At 37.0% G+C, this 27,140-nt stretch overlaps 2 protein-coding genes across 4 annotated transcripts in view; both read right to left on the reverse strand.

Annotated features, from left to right (window-relative positions):
* The window catches only part of col23a1a (collagen type XXIII alpha 1 chain a), a 127,867-nt gene extending 112,793 nt beyond the window's left edge, over positions 1-15,074 (reverse strand). The window contains exons 1-2 of the mRNA XM_079893478.1: positions 14,667-15,074; positions 13,892-13,961 (exon numbers count right to left, since the gene is read on the reverse strand). Of these exons, the coding sequence (XP_079749604.1) occupies positions 13,892-13,961; positions 14,667-14,942 (346 nt within the window). The 5' untranslated portion in view covers positions 14,943-15,074. The remainder of the gene's footprint in view (positions 1-13,891; positions 13,962-14,666) is intronic.
* A 1,089-nt stretch (positions 15,075-16,163) lies between these two features.
* clk4a (CDC-like kinase 4a) overlaps positions 16,164-27,140 on the reverse strand; it is a 13,966-nt gene continuing 2,989 nt past the window's right edge. Inside the window, exons 3-13 of one of the 3 annotated variants that reach the window (XM_079893481.1) lie at positions 21,435-21,681; positions 20,779-20,869; positions 20,402-20,468; positions 18,880-18,996; positions 18,561-18,727; positions 18,368-18,462; positions 17,648-17,777; positions 17,449-17,531; positions 17,259-17,338; positions 16,790-16,880; positions 16,164-16,639 (exon numbers count right to left, since the gene is read on the reverse strand). In XM_079893481.1, the coding sequence (XP_079749607.1) occupies positions 16,493-16,639; positions 16,790-16,880; positions 17,259-17,338; positions 17,449-17,531; positions 17,648-17,777; positions 18,368-18,462; positions 18,561-18,727; positions 18,880-18,996; positions 20,402-20,468; positions 20,779-20,869; positions 21,435-21,681 (1,315 nt within the window). In that variant the 3' untranslated portion in view covers positions 16,164-16,492. Of the gene's footprint in view, positions 16,640-16,789; positions 16,881-17,258; positions 17,339-17,448; positions 17,532-17,647; positions 17,778-18,367; positions 18,463-18,560; positions 18,728-18,879; positions 19,534-20,170; positions 20,524-20,778; positions 20,870-21,434; positions 21,682-27,140 lie in introns of those variants that run through there. The other 2 variants (XM_079893482.1, XM_079893483.1) reach the window with 2 other exon arrangements.

A 27,140-nucleotide genomic window follows, 5' to 3' on the forward strand; every position in this document is an offset into this window, starting at 1 on the left:
CACTATTGGGGCTGTAAATGGTGAACTGCTGATGGACAGTTAGCAGTAGCTGAATCCTTAGAGGACAGGCCAGGGTAATGAGGTCATCTGATACAGCCTGTGCGCTGATGGAGGTCTGCTCCTTAAAGAGCGGAGAGGGGGTGAGGACAGCGGGATGTTGGGTCGGGGAGGGGTGCGGGGGGGAGTGGAGGGGGTCTTGCATTGGTCTAATTGTCCAGCGAGGCCTGCAGGAGGCCCTGAGGGTATGTGTTCAATGCTGACATGTGTGAGACACATTATAAACACCGTCATCCTGATGCATGAAGTTCCAGCGTAACTTTCAGAAGACCATAAATCCACCTTTGATGCACAAGTTTTATTCTATGAAAGTATATAACACCATACAAACAATTTAATATTGTAAACAATCAAAATGTATTATGCAAACTTACATCGGCAGTCAAATAGAAATCATATTGCATTTCAAAGAACCACAGAGGTCTAAATATCACCTATGCACTTCTTAAACACATATACAGTAACAAAAGCTGTACTCTTTTGTTTCGCTATAATATTTCTGAATATGATTTTGCAGTCTGTGTTGAATCAATATGATGTAACTAAAAGCGTCTTTCTGTTGTGTTGTCCATGTGTAAACAAATGTGACGTGACGAATATGTTCTGATTTACAAACGTATGACTATTTGAGCCGGTTCTTCTAGTCAAGGAAAAATATGTATCTAATATATGAATCTAAGTGTAGTCTGATTGACAAACAAATGACTCTTATAAGCCAGTTCTTTTTATTGAATCAGAAACATACAGCATGACCAGTGTAGATACATTTTAACTTATGAGCTGATTATTTTTAGTGAATGAAACATACAGTGGACTATCTGATTCACGAACAAATGACTCCTATGAGCCAGTTCTTCTAGTCAATGGATGCGTCCGAAAACGCATACTCTTTGAGTAGGTATTATTTTGAATAAGTAATTACTAAACGTCCGCTAAAAAAGTATGTTTTATGAGTGTGTGTAGTATTAAAGTAATCTGGACGTACTACATTCTCCATGCTGTCATCACATTACTCTTATGAGCCAGTACTTTTAGTGAATCAAACACATCCAACGAAACTATGGTGCTATTTTGTTTTGTAGAATTTTTTACTTCATCGGAATGGTCGAAACTTGGTAAAGTTTTTGGCACTTGCACACAAAAGAAAAAAATCATAGACATGATTCAAAAAGGTTAAATGGTCCTGAAAAAAAATAGTCAAACTATTGATCGTGGTCAAAAATGACTGCATTAGAGAGGAATGGGAGACGAATTTCATTTAGTGGAAACTTTTGGTACTGCGCCCAAACAAAATCTTAATGAAATGTTTCATTTTTTGAGATATCAACCTCAAATTTGGAGCACAACTTGTTTAGATTTATGGCTTTGATTTTATCAGATTTTACAGTTTTAGGGTCAAACATGTTTTGGAAAATATATATCAAATTTATAGAAAGATTGAAAATGGTATTTTTAGTGCATTTTTCATAACAATAAATGTAAAATTCTATAAATGTAAAATGTTTTTCAGCAATAACCTGTCAAGTGTAATCTTTTTTAAAAGAGACCAAACTTAAGTCTCTGATCCAAAGCATTCAAGATTTATTGTTGGAAATGTCATTTTCAGGTCCATGCTCTAAAAGTGAATAAGTGGATTATAACTACTGCATAAATATAATTCGGTACCATAAAATCCCCCCCCCCCCCCCCCCCCCCAAAAAAAAAAAAAACCCAAACACATTATCGAACTAAAATATATTACAATCATTTCATTGAAATAAAAAAAGGAAAAAAATCTGTCATTTTCGACCGATACAGTACCAGAGGGTTAAGCTGCGAGATCAAAAGAAAAGGTTTTTAAGATCATGATTTTAAGATTTTAAGTATCCAAATCTTTGGATAGTGCAAGTTCAAAAATAAGCCACCATTATTATGCCCATAATGAACAAGAAATAAGCACTTTCAAACTTTTTGGATGTCTTCGATGGGCTTAAAATATCTTGAACTGAGTGTCCAATAAACAGTCAAAATAAATCTTAGACAGACAACAGCTGACAATCTGTCAGCATAGCAGAGTTACTAAATATACTGGACAATTATTCTGCCACACAGGACGGGATCATTTTCTGTTTCCCTCCATCAGTTGACAGAGTATTATCCTCCACAGCTCATCTGAAGTCCAGAGAGAGTAACATATGACCTTCTATAAGGTCAAAACACCTTACGGCAGGAAACATACAGACGAGGGTTAAAGCAAATACCCTTTGATTACTTCTGCACTACCACACAGCAGGTATCACAAGGTTAAATGTAATAATTAATGCATTTTCTTCAGTGGTTTGCCACAAAGTTTGCTGCCAAACATACACTTAAAATCTAAACCTTACAGTCTGGGGACTCTGGGACCGCAAATACTCAGGGATATTGGCTGACTGCATACTATAGAAATTGTGTGGTTAAGAGCTATGTTCAGCTAATACACAAAGAGAGCTACGGGCAACATCTGGAAAAACGTAGGCCTATAGGGTAGTTGGGACCTGCTGTTTTACATTTTTTTCCACATTTGACAAAATCAACCTGGAAGAGCACATAGCATTTTTGAATGTCATGAGATTGGGACAGGGTTATTAACTAAACTTGATGTACTAAAATAACTTAAATAAAAATGAATAAAAAATATACTTAAAAAAAAAATTACACTAAAACTTAGACCGAAAATAAATAAATATTCAAAATATGATTAATATCTATAACAGTATCTCAATTATACTAAAATAACACTGGTTTGGGATTGTGATGTGCTTATTTTTTTGTTTATTTGCTAGTGCATCTCTGCAGAACCTCATTTCACCAAGTGCAACATGTTCTTGGAGAACAGTTTAACAGTTAACGAGTTTGAACAGTTTGTCAAGTTTAGGTTTACAACCAGGGTTAGGTGCTTCTACATCAGTGTTATTCTCCTATCTTTTTCTAAATTATGGGTAGGGTTAGGTTTAGGGGTATATGTTGACCCAGGAACGCATCTGCAAAATCAGGACATGCGCCTTATCTACCTTTCAACATACTGTCACATATTGTCACAATGTTTTATTAATTTTTTTATTTAGAGAAATAAGTCAGATTTAAAATTAAATTAATAGATTATTTAATAAACATATTTTCTTCCCTTTTTAATAAGGGATTATTCAAGTCTAATACTGGGACTTTGTTTGCATTAACTGTAACTCACGACCATTAATGATCACTCCAGTCTCATTTAAGAGCCTTTGAGACAATCCACAGAGAAACAGCAGGGTCTAATCACAGTAATTGCTCATTGAAGCCAGTCGTTGCTATTAAAACACATTTAAATGGATTTTTGGCTCAATATCAGCAAGAAGGATTTTAGCAATGTTGTTTTGATTAAACGCTCCCCTGCTGCATTTCATACCTATAGCATATCTCGCTCATTAGCTCGCTCTTGTTTTAGACCTGTTTGCTTTTAGTCTCATTTAGTCTGATTTATATCACACATTTGAGAACAATACTACATATTATGAGGTTATACCGCCTTTTAATGCATGCTTTAACATCTGACTCTATTAAAGCATTCATTGGATCTGTTTGGGCTACTGAACTTGATTTACTCATGTCTGTTGTGTTGAGAAAAGGCAATTAATGACAAGCCCTGAAAGCATGAAGCCCCTCGCTGTAAACTCAGCTAACCCAGTTTTACAAAGGTAATAAAAGAGATTATACATCCCATAGTATTTCCTCAATTCCCACAGACAAAACATGTGAACCTAAACCCTGCTTTAGAAAGAGAGAGAGAAGCAAAACAATATTTATACACTGAACAGAAAAAGTAAGCACTGAACTTTTAACTTTTTAATACCTGCTGTCCTTTTCAATTGTCTATATACCAAAGGGAAGAGTTTTACAGAGATCAGCGCTTACAACACACACTGGACTGGATCTATGAAGTACATCACCACTGCACTGAGGTGAATTTTAAACCAGTAATCAACTGGCTTTACTCTGTTTAAATAAATGATATTCTTAATTCGATTCAGCATCACATAGCTGTAGTTTAAAGATAAAACCTCTTTTTGAGAAATGATTAACCTGTCATTAATTAACTTTACAATCTTTAATCTATCACATTTTCTCAAAATGCAACAACAGAGAGTTAATGTGCAACAAATAAACTTTTAGAAACACACAAGTATTGTTTATTTATTTAATATTTATTATCACATGCCTGTCCTTTCAAAAGTGCAATAAAAGAAACTGTGGGTTCATAAAGGAACTGCATGGGGTCTGTGAGTTAATAAAAAGCTAATAATTAATGAGAATGTGTTCAATTATTTAAGTTAAAATCTCAAAGGTGTACTTTGAGTAAATATTTTTCAATATTCTAAGGGGGTGTCCTGACAAAATAAGTATGGAAATCTTGCTCTGTACCACAAAATAAATCTTAATTAGCTTACAAGTTCACTCTTATGTATTTTTCCTTTTCTCTATGCGTTTTTGAGGCTATGAAGAAAATGCCACACACACATATACGTGCATGCAGACTCAAACACACATTTACACACTGAGAAGAAAGACAAGCGCTAACTTTTTTTAACAGGTGCTGAAAGACTCTCACTTAGGCAGAGGTCCAATGCGGCCCACGCTTACAACCTGAAAGTTATAGAAGTGCTCCTGATGCCAAATGGGATTTTAGAGGTTACGCTGAAAGTTTACAACAGAACGCTTCACTTGACTGTGGTTAGGGACTGACAGGATAGATCGATACTTAATAGTAAAAGGCCTCAAATGCGGTTGGGGAAAAAATCTGAGTTCTGCTAGTCTTTAAAGTGCATATCAAGGGAGCGCAAATGGCTTAAATGATTTCAGGAACGAAAGAAAAAAATTTCACTGTAAACCGTGTCTGTGTTTATCTTTAAATAACTCAAAAGATCTAATAATACCATTTATCTCCAGACTGTAGAACTGAATCTTAAATATGGTATTAATTTGTTTAAATGAGGACTAACGTTTAATGATACTGTTAGGTTGGACGGTTTTGAATGATACAGACGTAACAGTAATATTTCAGCTCAGTTTGGGTTTTGGTCCACGGAACGCATTCACAAACATTTAAGCAAATGAGAAATGGTGAACACAACCACATTTTTACATTTTCTGAAGAAAATGTGAGTTGTGTTTGCCTGATTGTGTAAATTTTTTAACCCTGTGTTCTAGGATGTTGTGGGTGGTTTCCAGGGTGTTGCTATGCAAAAAATCAAAAGTCTTAATAATATTTTCAGGTCCTGTTCACACAGAACACGTTTTTGAATTCCATTGTGCTGCTTTTCCATTGTTTTTCTATGTAGACATGAGCTAGATGGATGCGTTTGACTGTTGTTCTCGCGCATGACATGGCATTAAAAAACGTCTCTGGATTTTGAGGGTCGGCCCGTTTATTCCACTGACATGTATCTCTTGTTTTTAATGACAAAAATGTGTTCTGTGTGAATGGGATGTCTATAAGAGACGTTTTTGCCCATTTTATGATCCACCAAGTTAAATTCTTGATTGATTTTTTGAAAGATTAAAGATTAAAGATTGCTTTCCCATTCTGGAAACAGAATTGCGTTCAGTATTGAATAGGATCCGTATGGGGACAAATGCCAAACAGCTGCAGGGTTTGGAATTTAAATGCAGAGTAAATTAAATTCTGATATTTTAAACGGGATTTTAGTAGTGCAAGAACAGCTCCCAATGCGATTAAGACCAGGAGAGAAAGGTGTGTGTGATTGTTGGACAAGAGCAAAATCAGAAACATGAACCTGAAGTCCTGTGGCATGTTTTATGTGTTTTGTTAATTAAAAGAGAGTGATAAGTTCTTAGGTTTCACATGTGTCCTTCACGCTGTGACAGCAGACTGACAAAGACAGAGTATAATACTTATTGAATTTCTAATGAAAAGACATCTTGCCCTACTTTATGTCTGCATTCATTCTTGAGGTTCTTGAGATTTCCTTCTCCATTAATTGTAGGCTATATAGAGAAAAATATCAATATCAAACAATATGAAAAACACATTGTGGTTTCTGGCCATATCGCCCATCTCTATAGTCTAATCCAGAAAGATTACTCAAGAAAGTTAGTAATTTCTGACATTTAATAATTTAAGCAATTATTTAAAGCCCTAAAAGAGAGAAATTAGTCATCAAAACCCTATAACTGACAATAAATCATCGTAATCACAATTATTTCTTAGGGGCCATTTACACAACACCATTTTCAACTAAAAATGGAAACCTTTTTATGTGTTTTGGACATTCATTTACACAGCAATGGCATTTTGGTGGCCTGAAAATGCAAGTTTTTGAAAACGATACAGCTAACTCAGCGTGAACAAAAAAACAAAACAAGAATTTTGGAAACCGGTGAGCGGTGACGTCATGCGCGTAGTGTTTCTTTACAAAGTGTCATCGCCAACTACTGGATAGGTACCATAATATTGTTACCATATACATACGTTTAGTTTTTTTTGCGGATCCGTGTGAACGGAGACCGTTCCGACAATGTTGTTATACGTACGCGAAAAAAGCAAAGAAAACAAATTCCATTTTTAGTACATCGTTGTTGTGTAAACATACCTTTAGTCTTCAACCCTGCTCCTAGGGACCCTCTGTCCTGTAGAGTTTGGCTACAACCCTAATCAAACACACCTGAACCAGCTCATCAAGGTCTATAGGATTGCCTGAAAAATCACAGGCAGGTGAGCTGAAGCAGGTTGGAAATCAAATATTAAAGTCAATTGGAAATCAGGATTAAAGGCCTAGATCAGCCAAACGTCCTAATCATGACAGGCCTATAAGTGCACAACATGTGGCTGAATACAGATGCAGATCTGATGGTCTCTAGATCGGGTTCAAGGTGGGGGAGTTCAAGGAGAATCCATTGTGTGAAGGTGGTAAGCCTCTCAAAGCAACTGATGCACACAAGCGTAAAGTGTTAACCGTTTTTCACGCTCTCCCTCGTTAAATTTAATGGCAACTTTCCATGTCACCTGTAACTCTCAATAATGAAATTTAACACAATATAATCACTTCCATTCCCCCACCCGCGCCTCTCGTTCCCAGCAACACCTTGGAATTTTGTGACCTACAGTAAGAGCCCTGTAAGACTTCACACGGGGGGATATAATTCTGGAATGCGGCCCACACGTCTGATCAAATTGAAATCATTTTCAACAATTATTTAAAATGCTATTAGTGAAACCTATCAATGTGTGCTTTAATAAATGATTTCATAGTAGATGTAGCTAAGCTACACAGTCAAAGACCTCAACGGTGTTGTTTGAGATTCATTTTCCATGCTGTCTTTGTTGCGTCTTAAAAAGTGAGATGATACATGCTTTAATAAATTCGCCCCATTATCATCAGCAATGAACCCCAGGGACGGTAAAGGTCATCTTGCTCATGAGGGTTAGCAAGTCTTTCTATTTTAGTTAATACTGCAAGCTATGCTGAGAGACTGTTTGGGATGTCACGCTGCAAATCTCCTCCATACCAAAGACGAACTTCTTGTACAGTACAAGCCTAAAGGCAAGAATGGCAAGATGCATGGAGATAATATTTCTTGTTCGCTATTATTTGTTCAGTCCAAATGACACTTACAGGCAACAAAACATCACATGCAATTTTATCTAAATCAACCAATCAGTCCTCAGTTAAAAAATAAAAATGAAAAAGTTTGATAAATGTGTATTTGTTCATTTTTTTAAAGGCAAAATATAATGAAAATGTACTCTACATTGTAAAAAGTTAAAGTGTGACCCTCAAAAATTACTAGTCAGTGTGTCAGGATGTAAAAATTTATAATATTTCAGCTTTTTCTTTTGGATGTTACCACAAAAAGCTATTTTTTTTTTTACAATATATTTACTTTCTTTTGAATGTCGCTCATATAATTTCTCATCTTACAGTGTAAGCTCAACATTATTTACATATTTGGAAATTGTTTTCAAGTGAAAATATGTCACATTAAAGATGTGAACTGCATTTGAAACAGAGTTTCGTGTTGTTTTTAAACCATAAATCTAAGCGCACCCCCTGGCCCTGTGAACCGATAGCTAGAAATGTTTTATAAGCGGTCAGGGTCACTACGGTTGAAGTACTCAGACTCTGTTTAAGACCACCGCTTTACGCCAACAGGCTTGTGAGCTGTTTATTTTTCAGAGGGAAGAATGCACAGAGTGTGGTTTTGCAAAGCAAACTTTAATAAGATGCCTGTTGAGAGACAAGTGAAGGTGAACATTGAGCCAGGCCATGGAGATCAGTCTGGTTGGGGGCCCGTCATGCCACCTATACTGAGCTCAGGCCCTTCTGACTGTAGTGCAACCCAAAACACAAGTGCACAAGTGATAGATAGATAGATAGATAGATAGATAGATAGATAGATAGATAGATAGATAGATAGATAGATAGATAGATAGATAGATAGATGTGTGCATATAATCGCATGCCACTGGACAAGTGTGAGCGTGTGAGTGTGTGTAGAGAAGCAAAGTCCTAATTCTTAGTTGCATGTCCCATCTCTTTTGCACAGCCGTGGGCAGCGTATCTAATTGCACCACTTCCTAGTGAGATATTACACATATGCACATGCCCCGGCCGGATATTTTAAGCCGGACCTTTTGGAGGGATGAAAGTAAATACAGTGCTGAGTCCATCAGATCCCACTGCCACACCCAAAACCCTCTCTGATTTCCGAGCGCTTCTAAAAACCCATCCAGATTAAGCCTTTACGACACCTTTTGTATGTTAATACCACTTGCAGTCATTAACAAGTCGGAGATCAATTATTCACTGGTGTGTAATATTGTAATCTCTAGCAGGCGTGCAAGTGGAATGAAATATGAAACGCTACATCTTACTGTTATTTCAAATGAGATGAGCCCATAGATTTCCAATAGCTGTGCCTTTGATGTGTCTGATAAAACTGTGTGGTTATGGGCATAAAGTCTGGGTCATGCTGCAGGTTATCCAGGCCACACTGTCTGTCCACTGTTTGGCTGCAGACACACTAGACTTTGAGCATGCGAAAGCAGGTCTGAGTTCACTAAACTTGAACTTTCAAATGCAACGAAATGCAAAGCCTACACATCAGCTTGCGTTTCCAGTCTCCCAAGCTTGCGTGCTGGACAACAGTGAAGCACAAGGTCTAGTTTAATCACATTTTTTAGATATAAAAAAATAATTGACCAACATGGAAAGTGACCAACCATAATTTAAATTTTTTAATGTGCCGTTTAGGGGCTGGTTTATGGAGCGGTGCAGGGATGACGTCAAAACCAGGAAGACTGATTTGCCACTGGTTCCCTCGAGATTTTCCTATGGCTTTTTCAATTTATGAGCAAAATAAGGTCTGTGGTAGACAACTTGACAACACTTGAACGTTTTGCTCTACAACATAAATTACCCAAACCCATATTGAAAACCTTTATTTTGAAGCGGTCATTTTTAAAAACCTATGTTTCTAATAAGTAACTTTTAGAATGTTTGGGGTGTGAGTGTGTGCAGTTTCAGTTGTAGAACGTTCAAGCATCATCGAGTTATGTTTGCCACAGGCTCTATTTTACTCATAAATTCCCTATTATTAAAAACCCATAGGAAAATCTTGAGAGAACCAGTGGCGAATTAGTCTTACAGGTTTTGACGTCATCCCAGCACCACTCTATTGGGAATAGACAACAATAGACCACTGTTTAAAAGAAAATAATAATAATTTCAGCGAACAATGCCCTTCTGCTATTGGATATCTAGTTTACTCACTGTGCCTCAAAAAAAGTCTGAGACAAAAGAAAGTCTCACAGACATTTTTATCCAAAGTCACTTACAGTTCATTCTGGGTATATATTTTATCAGTAATGCTATTAATGTGCTCCATGAGAATCAAACCTCAAACTTGGTATTGCTGGCATTATTCTCTGCTAGTTGAGCTGTTATGAACCATCAATCAGAATTCAGCCATCAAATCAGGCTATGTCAGATCAAGAAATGAATTGCTTGCCATTTTTCTGTGCAACATTACATTTATATTTACACTTAAATGTATGCATTTGGCAGACGCTTTCATCCAAAGCGACTTACATTGCATTTCAAGGTACACATTTACATTCTTATCAGTTCTTGCTTTCCCTGGGAATTGAACCCATGAATTTGACGTTGCAAGCGCCAACGCTCTACTGTTTGAGCTACATGCAACATGCATCAGCTGGCCAGTGGACTACATTCATGCATTTTGCAGATGTTTTTATCCAACGTGACTTACATTCACATTTGATCAATTCAAGCATTCCCTGGGAATCGAACCCATGAGCTTGGCTTTTCTGATGCAATGTGGTACTGTCTGAGCTACAGGAACGCTATACACAACAAATTGGACACTGATAATCCTAGTCCGTTTACACAAAGAATCAGTGTGTTAAAATTAGTCAATTAATCAGCATTTCTTTAAATTAAATGGGCAGTAAACAAGACGAAGAGACACCTGGCTTCAGTCAATCACTACAAAACACACACAACACCTATAGCTCAGATGTTTCCTGAATAGACCTGGGCATGCTGCACGGTGACGACTTTCAAAAAAGGTGACGAAAGACAATAAATCCTTAGGGCAATGAATCTGGGAAAGGAGATAAATGTGTCCATTGACCTTGTCCACCCTTTCCAGGGACTAAATAGACCAAAGGAGAGCACGCAAGCCTGAAAAATGAGACAGGGAGATGTGACCGAGTTAAAGACCTCTCATGCTTTCATTGAGAGTTACAACTCGTTGTCAAACAGGGCCTGGTGTTTGGTGGGAATGGGTGATAACAGACGGGGAATCGTTTAGCATGCGAGGACAACCATCTCAGTCGACGACGGGTAATTACGGAGACTTAACTCTGCAGTGGAAATGAAGAGAGGAAGAAGAAATGAAAGAAGCTATGTGGTTAAGAAGGAAGGCAGGAAAATAAAGACATGACAGGGACCTCCAGCAACGCTTAGTGCATTTCTAGTTCTGGTAAACTTGTGGTGAATGTTCAATACTTTCACATTTTTTAATATTTTTTAAGGGTGTGTTCAATAATAGTAAAAATATGTGGGGAAAAATGTCTTTAAATTATAGCAGACTGAGGTTTGACTATATTTTTCTTATATTTGTTTTAAGCCAAATTGTTTTTATTTTGTAATTAAACTTTTAAAGTTATGAATTGTAAAAGGCTTTCGCAATCAATCAAAAAAAGGGCAAATAGCATTCTCCAAATTATAGCAGACTGATCTTGAACTCTATATTCTATGAAACATATTAATTATTTTTAATCAAATAAAAATCAAAATAATAAAGTATAGGGTTGAAAAAGCCCATCCTTTAGTAAGTTTCTCACACAGATCGCATGGTAGAAGATTTATCTTTTTTAAAGCTTGGAAGCATCATTAATTGCAACTGCATGAAAACCCCCCCAAAAAGATGTCATCTTCTGTGCTCCGTAAATAAATGATATCCTCTCATCAGTGTCATTCCAAGCAGCTCCTGTAGGGGGCGACACACTGTAACCTGCCCAGTGGCGAGACCTTTGAGCTCAGGTCTGTTGTGGAGACAGAAATACTTCTCCTCTGATCCTGCCTGCCAGGACCGCTCAACACGCTTCAGGTTTCAGGTGGCAACCATTGCTTCTAAAATGAAAGGGTCTCACCTTACAGTTCGGTGCCTCTGTTGGGCCTTCTGCGGCACTACCCACACAAACAAACAGAAACACACACTCACACAGACACATACTTGGGGCCCCTTCACACACACACACTCAGAACCTATAAACAGATGCTTATGACCTCCCTCTTGTCCTGCGACATCGATATGTCCCCTCAGATGTGAACCTGCATACATTTATAGAAACGCTGGATTTTATAAGCTCTGTGACTCAATGTAAAGAGTGATTGTGAAAAAGAAAAAGACCGACAGCAATTCCTCAAGGTTTCTCAATGCACCCAAACTCGAGTTACCACCAACCCCATGTTTAACAACCTCATTTTGTGACAGTGGAGCCCAAAAAAACCTCACCGCAACCTCCAATTCATCAATACACAACAGCTCTGTATTTAAAATCACAATTAGAAATGCACATAGCTGTATAAAATGCTCTGATCTATAATCATGGTGACTATTTGTAACACTGCATGTATGCCAAACGCATTCAAATTTTACGGCTGGTTTGAGGTCCTGTCTCCATGCTACGTAAGATATAATGTACAATCAACAATACCATAAAATACCCTATAGGCCCCTAATAAAAATCTATAGGACTCTATGACCCCATTAAGGTTTATCGAAAATTACATTTTAATGCAGTGTGTAATATAGCTTTGTGAATGTAAAAAAGGTCTGCACATTTTTAAAGGGGTCATATATTGCCATTTTTGTACAAGCTAATATGATTCTTTAGGGTCTAAATTAAAAGTTTGTAATATACTTTAATTAAAAATTCTCATTAGTATTGTAAGAAAACACTAATTTTACCTGGTCAAAAACAGCTCTGTTTTCAGCACGCCGTTTAAGTGCATGTGTCTTTAAATGATAATGAGCTTTGCTCACCCCGCCCCTCTGTTCTGTGGGGCGTTCTGCCACAACACACGTGGAGTGTTGCCTTTACAACAGTTGAGGGTATATTTTGAAGAATGGCAGCGGGAGTTTCTGAGGACACTGTGCAACCGTATCAATTTGAACCGTATCAATTTGAATTCAGATATGGTAATGGGCGTTTTGTTTCTACGCGCTGTAAGCAGTAGACCAATCACAACAGACTGGGCCAGCTGACCTATCAGAGCAGAGTAGATAATCTCAACAGACTGGGCCGTCTGACCAATCAGAGCAGAATAGACCAATCACAACAGACTGGGCCGTCTGACCAATCAGAGCAGAGTAGACCAATCACAACAGACTGGGCCGTCTGACCAATCAGAGCAGAGTAGACCAATCACAACAGACTGGGCCGTCTGACCAATCAGAGCAGAGTAGATAATCACAACAGACTGGATCGTCTGACCAATCAGAGCAGAGTAGACCAATCACAACAGACTGGATCGTCTGACCAATCAGAGCAGAGTAGATAATCACAACAGACTGGGCCGTCTGACCAATCAGAGCAGAGTAAGGAGGGGTTTAGAGAGACTGAATCTTCGAATGAACCGTTTTCAGACTCTATGAGAAATGAGGTGATGCATAGTGTATATTATGAGAAAAATTAAAGTGTTTTTTGACCTTAGATGTATGTAAACCTGTTGTGAGACCTCCAGAACAAAATAAGGAATCTTAAAAATAGCATAACATTACTTTGTTATGCTATTTTAAATAACGTAATTTATTACTTTTAATCTCCATTTATTACTTTAAATATTCATTTGAAAAAAATCTTACAATGACCAGCTCTTAAAAGAACCATGTTTACTTAGTTTAAAGGACATTTTAAAAGTCTAAAGAACCTTTTGATCAATGTAAAGGTTACATGCTAAAGGTTCTTCATGGAATGCCAATAAATAACCTTTATTTTAAGAGTGTAGGAAGTCAATTGTCTTTATAGTTTAGCATCATTGTACAAAACGCTTTGGTTGCTAAATGCTAAATCTGATATACAAATCTTAAAGTTACCAAAACCTGCACAATTGTTTCAGTAATCCAATCTTTCCATCCACAACCGATCTACCCTCCTTTCATCCACATCAGCTTTTCAATCACTGAACAAGCCATTGATAAATTTAGCACAATTTCTATCAGGTTTCATCCCAGAGTGATGTTCACGCGTGTTCCCGTGAACAGGACAGATTGATGGACGTACCTGGAGGACAGTTGCAGTCTTGTGTCACGTCTCTCGCCACACGCAATTTCGGCATTGCTTCATTCAGTCTCTGTCAAACACAACATGGAGGAAATTTTGAGTAACATCTTAAGAATCGGTCATTAATAAATTCCATATTGATTGAGCAGTAATCTGAATATTGAAAAGACCCTTTCAGTGTCAGTGGTCCTACACATTGGTTTTTGCAAATTAAATTAATTAAAAATTATAATATTAAAAACTTGTGAAAAATGTGTTAATTTGCCAAATTAAACAGGTTTCAATAACATTGCCAAAGAACAGAGTATGCATATGTTAATGGGAATAATTATAACTTTATTTTTAATAATGAATTATTATAAGTTAACAAATTAAATCAACATAAATGACACAAGAAACATGAAAGAGCAGAATAAAAGAATATAGCAAAATATAGCCTATTTATAATATTTACTAATAATTTGCCATTAAAATAAACATTGTTTTAACCACATAAACGCACGTTGCAGCACGTGCAGATCGATAGATAGATAGATAGATAGATAGATAGATAGATAGATAGATAGATAGATAGATAGATAGATAGATAGAAAAACTGACAAACTGAAGAGTAGCCTATTAAAAATAACTAATAATAACTTCGACTAATTAGCTATATCTAGCTGTGATTTAAATTAAATTGGACAAAATCAACATGCTACAGAAACAATTGAAACAGTAAAATAAATATTTTGGATGATGTTGCAGCGTTCTTTAATAAAGGATTAATGCTTGCCTCTTGTAAGAGTGTTTCGATAGATTCCCGCAGTTCCTGTGAAACGGAGACGTCCACAGATGATTCTTGACAGATGTCACTCATCTTTATCTCCAGCGCGCGCAGCCTGCTCTCCATCTGATGCGTTTTAAAAGTCATGAGAAAACACACCGCTATTGAACTCAGCGATATCACTAAACACACTATGGTAGGAAAAGACACTAAATAGCGCAGATAAAGCGGTTTCGCAGCATTCTGTTTGCTTTCTGTATTTCTTTCCGCAGAAGATGTATCCATTTTGTAAAGTCTCCGATTAGATTCCGATAGTTAGGTCACTCAAGTATCGATCAGCTCTTGATCGATGAGATGTGGCTGTCAGACTGAGCAGCGCTGGACAGAACACGGGGCTTTGAACAGCATGGCTGTGTTTCAAAACTAGTAAAAAAATCTGTGACGCATAAGAGTGCTATCTAGGTAGGGTGCTCATTAGGTATTGAGCACTGCCACATGCATCCCCCTGACATTCAGCGTGGTGTGTGTGTGTGTGTGTGTGTGTGTGCGTGTGTACCGAGCGTGAAACAAGGTGCTGGAATAACCGAGTGTTCAGAAGCAGCTGTATAATAAAAGAATAAAACAATATTTCGAGAAGATACTTTAAAAAATATTTTCGGGTATTCCGTTGAGGTTATTCTATCTAGTAGTTATTCAAACTTTCCACCATTTTTAAACTTTTTTTTATGATATTTGTGATACGTAAAGTTAATCTATAATCGACCATTGTGAAAATGTGTTTTGTCAATGTTTTCTTCCGATGACTATAAAAAAAAGTGGTTTCCTCCTTATTCCTGCAACTTTTGTGCATAGCAAAATGTTTGAAATCCAACAATTTGTGTGTGTGTGTGTCTCCTAGGACGACAAAACCAGTCACATGGGTCAATTTTTTGAAATTGAGATTTATACATGAAAGCTGAATAAATAATATTTCAATTGATGTATGGTTTGTTATGATAGGGCAATATTTGGCCGAGATACAACTATTTGAAAATCTGGAATCTGAGTGTGCAAAAAAATCTAAACATTGAGAAAACCGCCTTTAAAGTTGTCAATTTATGTTCGCGATTGTGCTGCATTCACTCACAAAAAATACATGTTTTATATATTTATGGTAGGAAATTTACTAAATATCTTCATGAAACATTATCTTTACTTAATATCATTTTGACCCATACAATGTATTGTTGGCTAATACCCGTGCTACTTATGACTGGTTTTGTGATCCAGGGTCACAAATATATATAATAAATGTAACAAATTTTTTTTTTTAATTACTCAGACCATGTTTTGAGTGTCCTAAGGTGGGTCAATCTACCGAATGTTCCTTTCCCCATTACTTCTCTAAATCACAAGCCCATAAATGCCAATACTCAGAAGTACAACTTGAAATTTGAAGGTTTAGAGTTGCTATCTACCGCCACCCATTGACCGCATGAAAACATTACACCACCATGAGACAAATGATTCAGATCAGGAACTGCTTTTATTTAAAAATCAAGTGAAACAAAATTGAATAGACATTTACAAATATCACTAGGTTCATATTAATAATGCTAACAAATCTGACAATCATACTACACACCTAATACCCTAAACCCCAGCCGCTTTACAGTTATACATTATCCTCAATCATGTGATGCAGTTACAAATCAGTGTGGAACTCAAGAGCAAGAGGTCACAGAATAAACATGAACAATGAGAAGAGAGCAGTGTATGATCTATACAGAGGACTGATACAGTCAACTGAATTGGCCTCTCTCGGAGAGGAACTACAGCAAAAAAAAAAAAATCCATTATTTCTTGTTCTTCTTGATACAGTCGAAAAAAGGGTGTTTGATGGCTTCATCCAAGGTAATCCTCTTTGTGACATCATATTCAAGCATCCTCTGTATGAGATCAAACAGCTGCTTGTGCTCAGAGCTACTGGAGACCAAGTATTGCTGCAAGAAACAATTATTAATAAAAAGTCAGAAGCAATACAAAAGGTGTTTGTTTCTACGTGCATTAATGGCTTAAAGCAAATACAAAACTTAAACTGACCAAAAAAAATGAATTTGATCAAATAAAATAAACTTAAATGATAAACTCACTCTCAGGGGCTTGCACTGCTTCCTGACGTAATGTCCCATGGAGCTGTGAATCTCCCAGTCCAGTTTATCATGACGAACATACCTGGTCTTTCTGCATAATGAGAAAAATTGCCGTCTTGATACAACAAAAGCAGCATGTGGTATCAAAACTAATAAAAGGCAAGTTCAAACAATAAAAACCTTCAGACAAATCAAACTACAAAATAATTAAGGAATAGCTTTTCAGATACCAAACAAGATTCCAACTCCTTTTGTCTTTTTTGTCTACTTTTACTTATGACTTTTCAGGTATCTGTGATAACTGGGTAAGGATTTTTTCAGTAATTTGATTTCACTCATTAAGAGCAAATTCTAGTTGACAAAATAACATTGCTTGTTACATTACAGAGAATAAATAGATGCATCTGAATTCAGAGTTTCCAGAAACCCTGCAAAAATACAGCAATTAAATACTTCACTGAAACATTACCTTGTTTTTTGCAGCATGTGGGTAGGTATGGGGCCCAGCACTCGCTCCATCATGGCCAGATGCTCTTTACTGTCATGCGTCTAAAAAAACAAAAAACAAAACATAATCTACTAAATAAGTGCTGAATCAACAAGTCACATGCACCCAAAATTAGCATCATTTAACTATTTGAAACTCAAGTGACACTGACCTGAAACAGAGTCGATCCCAGATAATACTCAATAAGAATGCATCCCACACTCCACACGTCACAGGAATGGCTCCAGCCCAGATCTGTATGAAACAGACAGATATCTCTGTTAGAACTCACAATACATGCAAATCACAGCAAGTGTGCTATTCAATGTGTCTGAAAAATGAATAAAAACAAAGCATCCATAAGTGCTTACCCAGAATAACCTCTGGAGCTCGGTAATGTCGTGTGGACACCACAGATGTATGATGCTCGTGTTCGTATGTCGCATTCCCGAAATCAACTACTTTTACATCAGGATTCTTCAGAGTTCTCTCATCCCTCTTCTGCAATTCAAAACAACATTATTAGTTAATGCACAATAAATAGTGGCAGAGCATGAATTAGCAGTCATTTTTAAACTTAAACCATTTCAAATGTTTTAGGAAATTGAAAATAAAAATTTGATTAAAAACTTTATTTAGTTAGATGCTAAGGCAACATTTAAAATTTTCATTTAAGTTGTAATAATACAATGACAAACTAAACCGAAATAAATAAAAGATATATAGAAAAGAAAACAACCTGCTTTCCCAGACAGGGCTTAGATTAAACCAGGATTAGGCTTTAGTTCAATTAGGACATTTAATTAGCTTTTATAAATGTGCCTTAGATAAAAACATTACTGGTGTGCATCTTGAGACAAAACAATGGCACTCATATTTTAAGATATACCAGTGAAAGTTGATTTCAGTCAAAACAGCTCAAACATGCATTTTAGTCTGGGACTAGGTTTAAGCCTCATCTGTGAAAACGTGGGTATATGATAATAATACTAAAATTAAAACTGAAATATTAAAATATTTATAAAAACTACAATAGTATATACTACTACTAAAATAACACTGGTCTGAATGGGATCAGTGCCTCTCCTTACCATTTTTGAATTGTACTTGATGTCATACTCTGAATTAACAAAGAGGATGTTCTCTGGTTTCAGGTCAGTGTGTGTCAGCTTATGCTTATGAAGAACTGAAACAACAAAGAAGCAACGAAAAGCAAAAGATTAAATCAGTGTTTCATCCAGAACACACAGAAAAATATTAAATTAAAAGAGATCCTTGACTCACATCTGACTGCTCTGATGATCTGGTAGGCCATGTGCCTGATGTGGTTGATAGAGAAGGGCTGAAAGCTATTTTCCTTCAGAAAATCATACGTGCTCAAGCCCAGCAGCTCAAAGGCAATGCAGACGTGCCCGTGGTGATCAAACCAGTCATACATCCGCACACAAGCGCTAGAAAAAGGAAAAAGTGGATGTGAAGTAGTCTGGACATCTTTAGACCCAAGAGGCTGTAAATTTCAAATTAAGTGTGATTTTACAGCCATGCATCACAGAAGTATAAATTACTGGAGATCTCCTTTTTATTTGCTTTCACAGGCACTTACTATCGTCTGTCACAGTCAAGTGAGTTAATCTGCTCCAGCACCTCAACCTCAGACATGGCTGCATCACGATAGCGATCAATGTTTTTAATGATCTTCAGCGCGATGCGAGCTCCTCCCCTGCAAAAGCAACATACAGTTATATCATTAACACATGAAACCACAGAAGTGCAATCACTTATTACTGGTCAGTAAATCAAAGCATTTCTCAAAAAACCCTCAACATTCAAAGTTGGCATAAAATGAAAATTCATCTTATCTATTTTGTTGATCTTATTGTAAACTATTCATCAATGCATGTTGTTTCATTTCTGTCCTTGTAATTGTTAATCAAAATGTCATAACTTGATCTGCCAGTGAAATTCTGTGCCAGACTTCTCAATCAGTGAGTCTGCTTAAAACCCAAGGTTAACACTAAGGATGATAACAAAGATTTAGTTCTAAATATAGAAGAATAGCAGAGTCCAAACCGCAACCATAATGGCAAAGAGAAACAATATCATTGGAATCGCATTCAGAACGTTTTATTTCCAGCTGATGAACGATAAAAACAATGACAGCCAATCAGAAACCACCAGACTTTAAAGAGCTCGAGCATTTATAGCAGAAGATGACAAAGCTGCAGCGCGCTTAGAATAAACAGAACGATATCGCCTGCTGGTGTGGACACCAATTCAGTTATCGTTATAGGTGTGAACGGGTCTTTGCAATCAACTGCAAACTCGCATGCAGATCTGCCTCAATCCAATCAACAACAAATGGATAGAAGTCCCAACCCTATCTATCTTTTTTTATTTATTTTTTAACCGTTACTTTAAAAAAAGAGCCACAAAACGTCGATGGAATGGCTTTTTTATTTAAAAAAAAATTCTTTAAATTGAACAATATATTAAAAGTTTAAAGTATGCTAAAATATGTAAGTAAACTTTACATTAAATTCACAATAAAACCTAAGCCACCTAACCCAACTACAATAATGTAACACTAAATAACAGTTACAGTACTAATGCATGCAACCGCGATACTTAAAGATAACAAGACTGTTTATCATGGTGATTTGTACAGAGGCTCTGTGGATTTGCACTTAACAAGTCTAAATAGAGAGAGAGAGAGAGAGAGAGAGAGAGAGAGAGAGAGACAGAGACATGTGTCTGTCCTAGAGGTTTCGTCATATATTTTTCCCCATTTCAATAATCTGTTTCACTCGGAAGGCGTTAAAACACCAGCAAATGTACATGCCAGGTTCCTTGGTTCTTTTAATGGTGAGGAACCAATTAAAATACTATAAAAGAGCCTTAAAAACCTACATGAGTTTTAGAAAATAAAGATGTGACTTTTACCTACAGTAGGGTTACTTTAATAGAATTTGTTTTTACATGCGTCACGTGTGCATCACAATACAGAGAAGAAAAAAAGATCTTACACTATTTCCAGTTTACTGGAACTGATTATAATCAATGTGGGTCAGGTGTGAAACACAAATGCAATGAACTTTAACATGCCAAGATGTGGCAGGAAGACTTACTTTTCATGATCAATGCACTCCACCACTTTGCCAAAGGCTCCCTCTCCGAGTGTGCACACAATCTCATCTACGGGTTTAAAGAAAGATGGTTAGAAACATTTTTAAAAAATTACAATACAATCAAACTCTTTCAAAAGATTTCGCTGCGTTTTGGAACACTCAAATTAGAAAAGCAATGCATAAATAATCCACGAACATAAGACAATACTAGACTGGTGATACACACATCTGTATAAGTCTAATTGTTCTGTCACAACTGCATTTATCAGGACCCCAAAATTAGCTTGTAAAATTAGTCTGACCCCAAAACAGAAAATAAGCAGTGAAAAAGAAATGAAAAGATACAGAAGAGATACAGAAAAGTGTGTATTCTATACATCTTGCTCTCAGCATGTCTCCACTGTGATAGATCAGGTGCCCTTCCTCATCATCCTCAATACTCCTGGATCTTTTCCTGCGATGGCTCCTCTGGGGTTTCGGAACACCATCATCATCACCACCATTAACCCATGAGAATCGAGGGGGACCAGAACGCGCCATTCATTCATTCACGAGTGGGGGGGGAAGTGATTCGGCCCATTCAGATACCCGCAGCAGCCAGGCCCGGCCACAGGGAGCAGCCAACGTAAATTCAGCCCGCGAGATACACACAGGGCCCACCACATCGTGTGTGTTACAGAAGAAAAACAATGGCAACATATTTTCAGATGAGATACTTTCTCAGACCATTAAGTAGACAATTACAACAATTTATCATTGAAAAACATTTGAGAGTTTTATTCCTCCTTCATGAATGAGGTGCCTTAAACATTTTATGTGCTGTGGACTTCAAACTAACATTACATCTTGAGTAAGAACCCATTCAATCTTATTATATGTCATAATATTAGCGTAATAATTTCAACCAACATTCATCCTGTCATTCCTTCAGACAATATTGGAAATGAGGAACTCCCACAATCCATATAACAAGAAAGAAAAGCACAGAAAGCAGACAGTTGCCACGGCAATGGGAGACAGACAGTGGTCATACCGAGTCAGAGTGATGGTGCGAGCGACGGTGCCGGTGTCTGTGCCGGCTGCTCCGCCTGCTGTTCCCGGAGGATTTGCTGTAATGGTGCCAGTCTCGGTCTCTCTCACGGCACCTGGATCTGTCTCGATCTCGGTCTCTCTCCTTGTCTTTACAGGCAGCACGGCTGTCGTCCTCGTGGTCTCTGAATACAGCTCGCTTTTCTTTAGTTTCCAGTCTTTCATTTGAGCTCCTTGTCTCAAGGTAATGCCTATTAACATTAAGTTAATACAACACAATTCAATGAGTACTGACTGATTCACATTGCGCTGAAGATTATAAAGTAGTGCTATCAAATCAATTAATCGTGAGTCGGTTAAAGTTTGTAAATATATGATCTGCGTGTGTATATGACTCTCTCTCACACAAACACACACACATATATATATATACAGTGTTTCCCCTAGGTTTACAGCTTTGGGGGGGGGGGGGGGGGGGGGACATTTGGAACATTTATTTTTATTAGAGATGCACCGATTACAATTTTCTTGGCCATTCCCATTTCCGATTTTTCATTGAGTTTGACCTGCCGATACTGATTTTAGCCGATTCCGATTTCATTTTTTCTAGCCACTTTACAGCACACACAAATATGTCTTTAATAGGGCTGGGCAAAAAAATCGATTTTTCGATTAATCGTTTTTTAAAATGTGGTCGATTCAAAATCGATTCTCAAACGCCAAGAATCGATTTTTTTTCCATCTTTATTTATCTATTACCCAAGAATTAGTTTTCCTCCACTGTTCATATAGGCTTGCAAACTCAATTTTATAGCTAATGCTGTGATATTTTATGTTAGTTTTATCTAAATCATAAAATAACCTCAAAAGTGCTGCACGTTTAATCATATCGCAATCGCGATGTCAAGCCTATACGCAATTAGGCTATATGACGCAAAATGCTGCGATTTTATATTAAATAAACAAATTTGGGCTTTTATCGCAATGCAGGCAGCATCTGTTAATTTTTTGTCATCCTTTGGCTAGTGTTACATGATCCCGCTCTTATTCATTCAAATGCTTTTAAACCATTCATACGCGACAAGACAAAATAGATCTCGCTGCCTGTGAATGTCCTGACTGTGACAGAAAAACTTGCGATGATATCGTGCGTGCGCACAAGACAGCCCAGAATAGAGTTATCTGTCGCGCTTGAACGAACAATAAAACACACAATAATGCCAAAATGTCTTTTTGTTGAGTATTTTCATAACATAAGAGCAGTCTTATGATGAACGTGAAGAGTTATGACTCGGCGCGTGTGAGATCCGCGTCTCTGTCAACAGCGGCTGGTCTTAAAGGGACAGTACACAGTAGCCACTAATTATCTGTCGTTAAAAGTTAATCAAATAACAAAGGGAACAGAGAAAAACACTCACTGCTCTTGACTAAAGAACTTTTTTTAACTTTGATTAGTCTATATATAATTTATAATTAATGCAGCACAGACTGTTTGATAACTTTATTCAATTTATGTATATGGCCTAGCTGTGAGACAGGAAGGGCACAGATAAAAAATTATATGCAATGTTTTTATATGGGTTTATGTGAGGATTGTTAACCTGTTTGATCAAGACATGCGACTGTTCTGACTTGTCCAATTTTCAGCATCAATTTTTCATCTTGCATCAAAATCCTGTCTATTCATTGTATGCATTTGAAATATAGAGTTGGGTTCTGTTTTAATGTACCCAAGTGTACCTAAAATAAAAAGAGTTTAATATACAGGTTTGTGGCTCTTAATTTCTTTTTATTAATTAAACACTTGAAAACTTATGTTCAGTTTTCTTTTCTTTTTCTTTTTTTAATAAATATAGGATTTGTATTAAATATTAATTGAGTCGAATCGAAATCTAATTCAGAATCGAAATCGAAAAATCGAATCGAGAATCGAAATCGAAAATCGAATCGAGAATCGAAATCGAATCGATTTGAGAGCTTGCGAATCGAAATCGAATCGAATTGTAACATCTGAATCGATACCCAGCCCTAGTCTTTAATAGGACATTTTGCATAGAACATAAAAAAAAAATTTAACAGATAATCGCTATAAAATGGAACTATATAAATTACTCCTGGTGTGGGAAATTAAGTTAACTAAAATTAAACTAAAAGAAAGCTTATACTGTATATTCTGACTAGTTTACGATTTTATTTTACATTTTTAGCGCAATTTTCCACCGGACAAAATTGCGCTTGTTAACTCATGATTTCTGTTCTGTGCGTCTGTGCGCACCAATCTTGCACTTCTATCTACTCCTCAACCAGACCACCTAGAGACTTCGGGTTTTCGGCATTATGTTAAGGAAGGTCTAATCTCGGGAACGCACAAAAAAAATCTCTTAGTGTTGTGATCCCATGAGGTGAGAAAATTGCGCTAAAACACTCACCGAGTTTTTATTACTTGTTTATAAAACACCATATACTGTAGTAGCCTACTTTTACCCAAACTGAATAATAAAAACAAGTTTAAATGGGTAAATTTTCTATAAATATTATTTTCTGACATAGCCTACTCCAGTTCTTGTTAAAACACACTAGACATAAATTTTGGGCACTTTTTGTGTGAAATAATAATTATTTTGTCCATCAAAAGTGTGCTTTCACTTTAATTGAGCGTGAGCAGCAGCAAAAATAGACTCGGCGCCAAAACCCTTCACTGCTGCTCACGCGACGCTCCTGCTCGCGGTGTGAATGCACTCATTGATTAACATGCACGCCGAAAAAGCTACTTCGGCTGCTACTCGCAGTAGAGCGAGTGTTGCCATCTTCAGTTCCCTGTGAGCGTTTAACCCTTTAGGCGCCAAGGTTTTTTTGAAAAAATGCTGGATTTTGACATCAAAATTTCAAAAGCATGTGGCTTGAAAGGGCTTAAAGATAGAGATCTACTGTAAATTAGAAAAATGTTTGGGATGACTGAAAGTTTATGTGGGGTGTAAATATACTCATCTAATTTGCATATTATGACGTCATCAGGGGGCGGCCCTCTTGAATTTCATAATATTCAGGAAATAGTAGATATTGAACTTATGTTTGAACTTATTTGCATGTTTTATTTTTATTTTTATTTTTTTATCCTCATTCCAAATGATGAGAAAAGAGGAAACCAACAATAAAATAGGAGAAAGTACTAAATTATTACTATATTACAATACTTTAGTAGTAAAACACATGTGAACAGTAGCCTACTTTTTGATCAGTTCATCAGTAATATTCAGGAAATAGTAGATATTGAATTGATGTTGGAATTTATTTACATGCTTTTTTTTTTTTTTTTTTTTTTTTTTTTTATCCTCATTCCAAATGATCGGAAAAGAGGAAACCAACAATAAAATAGGAGAAAGTAAATTATTACTATATTACAATACTTTAGTAGTAAAACACATGTGAACAGTAGCCTACTTTTTTATCAGTTCATCAGTAATATTCAGGAAATAGTTGATATTGAATTGATGTTGTAATTTATTTACATGTTTTTTTTATTTTATTTTATTTATTTTTTTTGTTTTTTATTTTTTTTATCCTCATTCCAAATGATCGGAAAAGAGGAAACCAACAATAAAATAGGAGAAAGTACTAAATTATTACTATATTACAATACTTTAGTAGTAAAACACATGTGAACAGTAGCCTACTTTTTGATCAGTTCATCAGTAATATTCAAGAAATAGTTGATATTGAATTGATGTTGGAATTTATTTACATGCTTTTTATTTATTTTTTATTTTTTATTTTTATCCTCATTCCAAATGATCGGAAAAGATGAAACCAACAATAAAATAGGAGAAAGTAAATTATTACTATATTACAATACTTTAGTAGGTGAACACATATTAGATAAAGAACAGTAGCCTACTTTTTGATCAGTTCATCAGTAATATTCAGGAAAAAATATATATGGAGTGTTTTTTTTTTTTTTTGTTTTTTTTTTGGTCTTTTTATCCTCATTCCAAAAGATCAGGAAATCAACAGTAAAACTATAAGTAACTATAGTACATTATTACTTTATTACTATGCCATAGTAAAATGCATGTGCCTATTTTTTGATCAGTTGACCAGCTATCTGCCCAATCAGGTATCTAGGTGACACAGTTTATAGTTTTTGAGAGTATGGTACCTCTCATTGCATGGCACAGCGCAAAGACCTACCCCACACTGACTGCACCTGTACTTTGTCTGCCGGCGGCCCTTAGAGCGTGCGCGATCAGAACAAACGACACAATCTGGCCGATCATCTGCAACGCGGAGCCAGTGGCGCTCAGTGAGCCTCTGTGGCATTTCCCCCCCCTCCACTGAAGGCCTTCCTGGTTTTTTGCTTTCCCTCTTGGAATAGCCCTCAAGCAAAGCAGTAATAATGTCCTGGATGAAGGCCTTCAGTGGCTTGTGCGGACCAGGTGCACACTTGGAGTAAATTATATGGGAGTTCACTACACTGATGCTCAGAATCGCATTGAAGATGCGATTGTACCATTTCCTTGAACGGTGTGGAAAGAGGTAGGTTTTCATCCTCTGATCAGAAGTGTCTACTCCTCCCATGAAGGTGTTGTACCTGTCAACGCACACAGGTCTGTTTATCTCACGAAAACCTGTGTCGCTTTGCTTTGACCTGATACGTTTCCGAACACATGAGTTCCCATGAAGAGACGAGAGCATAGTGAGACGCTTTGTGTCGTGCCATGCACAAGCTAACAGTTTGCCATGTCTCATGAACACTGGGTCATCTCCTTTGCTCAACGGCAACTCAGTTTGTCTCAGACACCTCGGCATACCACGCCTATTGCAGTTCACTGTCCCACACATCCCAGTGTCATTATGTGCCAGCTCGTTTGCTATGGCTGGTGATATGTAGTAACTATCCATGTACACCTCATGCCCTTTCCCTGTGTATTGGGCCATCAGCTGACGAACAATTAGATGGGTGGCACCTAAATCAGCATCAGCATCAGCATCAGCATTTTGGCCAGTGTACATGGACCACTGCAAAACATAACCTGAGCTGGCCTCACTCAAAACATACACCTTGTAGCCATACTTGTCAGGTTTTTTAGGGTTGTATTGTTTCAAGGTGGACTTTCCCTTGAATGCTATGGTCATTTCATCCAGAGAAAGCTCCTTGAGTGGACCATAAACGGCTGAGAAAAGCGGAATTATCAGGTCAATTATTGGACGCACTTTGAACAGCCTGTCATGACCTGGCTGACCCCTCCCCACATACTCACTATTGTTTGTGAAATGGAGGAAAGACAGAATGATCTCAAATCTGTTCCTAGACATTACTTTGCCAAACCCAGGTGTGTAAGTTGGCCAAAATTCTGCCCAGTAATCCTCAATTTCTGCCTTCTCTACCAGCCCCATACACAAATGCAGTGCTAGGAAGGCCTTCATCTCTGAGACAGAGACATCATACCAATTATGAAATCTGGAATTGGTTTTCAGCTGTTGGGAGTTTAGAAACTGATGAGCATATCTGTTGGTTTCATTTGTAATTAGGTTCCAGAAGTCATCAGTCAGAAAAAGGGACAGAAAGTCTAAGGGTGCAGCACTGGTAAAATCTTTCTCTCCTAGATAACCAACAGGCTCATCAAAGCGTTTGATCCAGTCCTGATACACTTCTTCATTTCTCAAAAAAACCCAGCCACCATTGTCATCGCTATTTCCATCCCTATTTAGA

The sequence above is a fragment of the Squalius cephalus genome, assembly GCF_949319135.1.
Source record: "Squalius cephalus genome assembly, chromosome: 14".
Lineage (NCBI taxonomy): Eukaryota > Metazoa > Chordata > Actinopteri > Cypriniformes > Leuciscidae > Squalius > Squalius cephalus.